The 4,729-nt window shown below is 36.4% G+C and overlaps 1 protein-coding gene across 1 annotated transcript; it reads left to right on the top strand.

Moving 5' to 3' along the window:
- Positions 1-242: 242 nt before the first annotated feature.
- LOC129220797 (zinc finger protein draculin-like) lies at positions 243-2,223 on the top strand. The gene is made up of 2 exons (XM_054855228.1): positions 243-474; positions 2,006-2,223. The coding sequence occupies exons 1-2, from the start codon at positions 243-245 to the stop codon at positions 2,221-2,223; spliced, it is 450 nt and encodes a 149-aa protein (XP_054711203.1).
- Positions 2,224-4,729: the final 2,506 nt, after the last annotated feature.

The following is a 4,729-nucleotide window of genomic DNA, read 5'->3' as shown; positions in this document are numbered from 1 at the left end:
CTTCTTGCATAAGTGTGGCACTTTTAGGGTCACTCAGAACTTTTTAATTAGGGTTGCTTTAAGTGCATGCTGTAAAGTTGGTGAGTGTTTTTTTCTGCGAAATTCAACGTATTGAGTTGATGTTAGACAAGAATGCCTTAAGAAGATGAAGAAGCCATTATCAACAGCTCGCCGAGTTTGATTGAGGTCATGCAATACGGCTCCGAGACGGTGGATTTTCTTTCAGTAATATTGCATCTGAAATGTATCCATTGCATGTGATTGTTTGGAGCTGTGGTCCAGAGATGGTGCTGCCTCTGGAAGATTGGGTTCTGAGCAGTCAAGTGGCACTACTGAGAGGGAAGACCGCTGTATTTGGAATACGGCTGTGGCACATCATACTTCATCTAAGGCAGAAATTCAAGCTGCAGTTGGTACCCGCTGTGACACAACAACTGACAACCATTGGTTACTTCACGGACAGCGTCGAAACAGGCAACCCGTTGCTTGTATTGCACTGACGCCAAGGAATTAGCGTTTGTGATGCCAGTGGGGTCAAGCCAGAACTCATTGGAAAATGGAGTGGAGCCTCATTGTCTTTTCTGATAAAAGCAGATGCTGCCTTGGTGCCAATGATGGCCGTGTGTTGGTCAGAAAGACACCAGGGGCACACTTGGAACCAAACTGTGTGTGGTCTAGACTCACTGGACCTCTGCAGTTATGGCCTAAAGAGCAATTTTCTATGACAGCAAGAACATTCTAATGGTTATCCTAAACACACTGACTGCAAATTTGTACGTTAGTCATGCATTTCAGCCTGTGGTATTGCCATTCAGGAACCACACTTAAGGAGTTTTCCAACAGGATAACGCTCAGTCTCACGCCGCTGTTGCAACGTAACGTACGCTACAGAGTGTTGACATGCTGCCTTGGCCTGCTAGATCACCAGATCTGTCTCCAATTGTGCACATAAGGGATATCATTGGGCGACAACTCCAGCATCATCCACACCAAGCACTGATTGTCCCAGTATTGGCATAACAAGTGCAACAGGCATGGAACTCCATATCACAAGTGACATTCGGCACTTGTATAACACAATGTATGCACGCTTGCTGGTTTGCATTCAAAATTGTGGAGGTCATACCCGCTATTAATGCAACAGCATTTCCCATTTGAAATACATTTTCTTGAGCTTAAATTAATCTATGATCTTGAAAATTTAATCAACTAAACATGTAACTAGACAAATACATTGTCTAAATTTCATTACTCTACAATATTTTTTTTTTTTTTTTTTGGTGTTGGGGTTTTTTTTTTCTTCAGTGTAATTATTTTTGCAGAAGGGCTGTCCACAAATGATGTCAGGCTTTGAGGAAGTGACGGGTGTTTGAAAAATTGGGACAGTTTATGACAAGGGCAACAAAACGTTATACACCACACATTTTTTATAACAATATGCTTATGAAACATTGTGACATGTAACCAGGGCTTGAATAAGATATCAGGGAGGCGCAAAGCCAAACGCTTTTTCGAGGCACCCTTCGAGTCGAAATTTACAATTTTAGCCATTGGCTAAAAAATGTTTAGCCATTTGTGGGCCTACTAAATAGCAGAGGCTATAGACCACAGCCTATTTAGTAATCAAGCCCTGCCAGTGACAAGATGGGAGAGGTTGATGTGTGATACTATGTGACAAAGGAAGTCAAGTTTATCGAAAAGAAATGTTGTCATTTCTTTTCTATCGAAAAGAAATGACAAATTCATTCGCAGAGAATTGTTTTAAGTCCCAAAATACATTCCATTGAAAATTCATACATCAATTCTACATTATGTTATAAACTGATTAAAAATTCAAATTTTCGTTACATTCATGCAATCATACAAGCAATGTCCTAAGTCGTGTATGTGGCATCCTATATTAAGGTGCTGTAAACTTTTCCTAAAGGCATACTTTAAAATTTGTGCTATTTATTTATTATAGATTTTAGTGATTTTAATTAATAAATATATTCATCCCTTACAGGTTTTGGGAAACATAGTCAGTCTACCATAAAATCTTCTGATCCAATTGTCATTAATGTGTGCCCACTCTGTTCCTACTCAACTGTGAGAAGGGCTGATTTGAGAAGACATATGTTGGTTCACAGTGGAGAAAGACCACATGTGTGCCAAGTTTGCAATAAACGTTTTAGCTTAAAAGAAAATCTGAAGAAACATTTAATTATTCATTTGAGACATTAGATTATTCTATAAAAAAAAGAATTAATACTCACAAAATTTCTATTTTTTATGAGCATTAGCTTTTTGAAAATGATATAATTGCTGTTTTTTTTTATGAATGTGTCAAAACTATAGTCATTCAGTTATAAAAACTGAAATATGTGAATTTAATTTATTCCAAAGATGTATATTTTTAGTGCATGAGATAGCCTACATTGTGGTTTAGCTAAATTGTAGTTCAGCTTGATCACCACGCCTGTTAACTCTTCAGTTTTTGATTTAAGACTTTTTTTTAAATGCATCTGCTATGAGTTTTGATATTTTTGCTATCCAAAATCATGCATAGTAAGAGTTCTTCAAGTTTTCACATAACATTGCCTTTTTGAACAAAAATCGTTTTTATACTTTTTCTGTTTATGACTTGAAACAGTTCAAATTCTTATTACTGCAATTCGTTCCATTTCAAGTATTCAAAATAGTAGACCCAATTTTATAACAACTTTTAAATTGCCTCATTTTGTTACCCATCTAGTCATTCATGTTTGTCAATGTAATGCATGTTTGTCCATGTAATAAAATTCATGAATAGATATAAATGTTTGAAAGTAAAAGTCTTTGAATTTGTTTACATTATTGTTATTATGAGTATAATATTTCTTAGTCATATCAAATTTAGTCCTGTTGTGATCACTATTTTCAATATGATCCCCTACATACAACCCCTGAACAAAACTTACGACGTCACAGAAAAGTAGATCCAAAATTGCATTCTGTTGAGTTCCTTGAGTTACAACTTGATATAAGAAAGTCACCCATTACTTTTAAAATTTTGCCTTTGCCATTACTAGACAAAAATGATTCCATTCAATACTCTGAAAATTGAAATCTCCCGTTATGATAACTGATCCCTTTCAGGACATGTCACTAATAATACAATATATCTGTTCATCGTGACCCTGGTTTAAAGTAGGTAGCCTATAAATGTTTTCCAAGCTCAAGTTTTTTGCCCGTATTGCTCATTAACTCCAGCCGAAACATATCATTAGGTCTATTGCAAGTGAAAGCGTCTCTAATATAAAATAAATCCCCACCACCTCTTTTACCTACTCTATCTTGTCTAAACAAATTATGCCCTGCAGTATATAATAAATTTGCATCATTTTCGGTAGCCTATGTCTTGGTAACTCCAATAACATCCAACTTTTCATCTATTATTATGATTTTTAATTCTTCCATCTTGTTTCTAATACTGTGAGCATTTAAATAGAAAACTTTAAGCATGCCCAAATTGCTTTTATCTACCCTCTCCCCCCCCCCCCATAGATCTCTTCCTATTCCTATTCCTATTCAGAGACACAACTGACTACAACTGTATTTATGTCGAAGACTGCATACTAAGTGCCTTGCCTCCATTATTTTATATACCGATAGATGGCAGCACCATCACCGGATCGTACAGTTAATGAGAATTTAGAACTAGTCCAGGAGATAATAGCTACCTGGTGCTAGCACCCCCAGAGGTATCGTTTCACTTGGAGGACATTGAGACCACGAGCATATTTAATGGCGCCCAGTTCCCTTTAATGACGACGGTGGATCTACGACCATCGAGGTTCGAACTCAGGACCCTCCGCCCCCCGAATCCGACACTCTACCGATCGGGCTACCACGTCCCTATAGATCTTTTAATTTATAATTGAGGCAGTAAGAAGCAATTGAGCCGACTTTTTGTGGTTTTGAATGAAACGCGTTTTAAGTTCAGACCCTAATTAGATTTTTGTTGATTTTTTTAAAATAAATCATGCTGTATAGCATCACCTACCATGGATACCAGTACCATCCCTTGGCTCAGTGGAGATAACAGGTTCTCCTACTATTTGTACTTGTTATCTCATTTTTTTCAACTTTAGCACTTACATCCCTTTGCTTCTCACTGCCTCAATTGATCCCTGTAAGTAATAACTTGCTTGCGTATTTCCATGACCTAAATGATGCAAATGACATTTTCCAATATTGAACGATGTACCCCACTTAACTGCCCATTTAGAAATTTGATTTAAATTTTCCTGAAGCTTTCTCATTTGTTCTGTTCTGGTAACAACCCCCCATAACTTTGACTTCATAAACATTAATATTCCTCATCAGCTGCATATATTAATGAATATCACAAAACATTCCATAAGAAGGGTCGTCTTTAAATGGCGACTACTACACTTTGGTGCAAGCATTTGTCAATTGATAGTTCAAGCAATGCCCGAGAAAATATATCAAATGACATGACAATATGGTTTCTAGACATATTAAACTATTTTGGTAAACTGTCTCTCTGTATGTCTAAATCATTCTGTAAGCTAAGTGAGTATATTTTTCAATGCTTTGATAAACTTTTTTTTTTTCCACTACCTAGTACATATTTTTTGCTTTTAACTTTTCTCTCTATCTTTACTTATTTAGTGCATTAATATTGTACTATATTTTCTTAGGTGGTTTATATACCATTTCCTTAGTATCTACAGCAAAAAATGGA

The sequence above is a fragment of the Uloborus diversus genome, chromosome 4 (assembly GCF_026930045.1).
Source record: "Uloborus diversus isolate 005 chromosome 4, Udiv.v.3.1, whole genome shotgun sequence".
NCBI classification, from domain to species: domain Eukaryota; kingdom Metazoa; phylum Arthropoda; class Arachnida; order Araneae; family Uloboridae; genus Uloborus; species Uloborus diversus.
The sequence above is the reverse complement of the archived record's forward strand: the minus strand, read 5'-3'. Positions and strand labels throughout refer to the sequence as shown.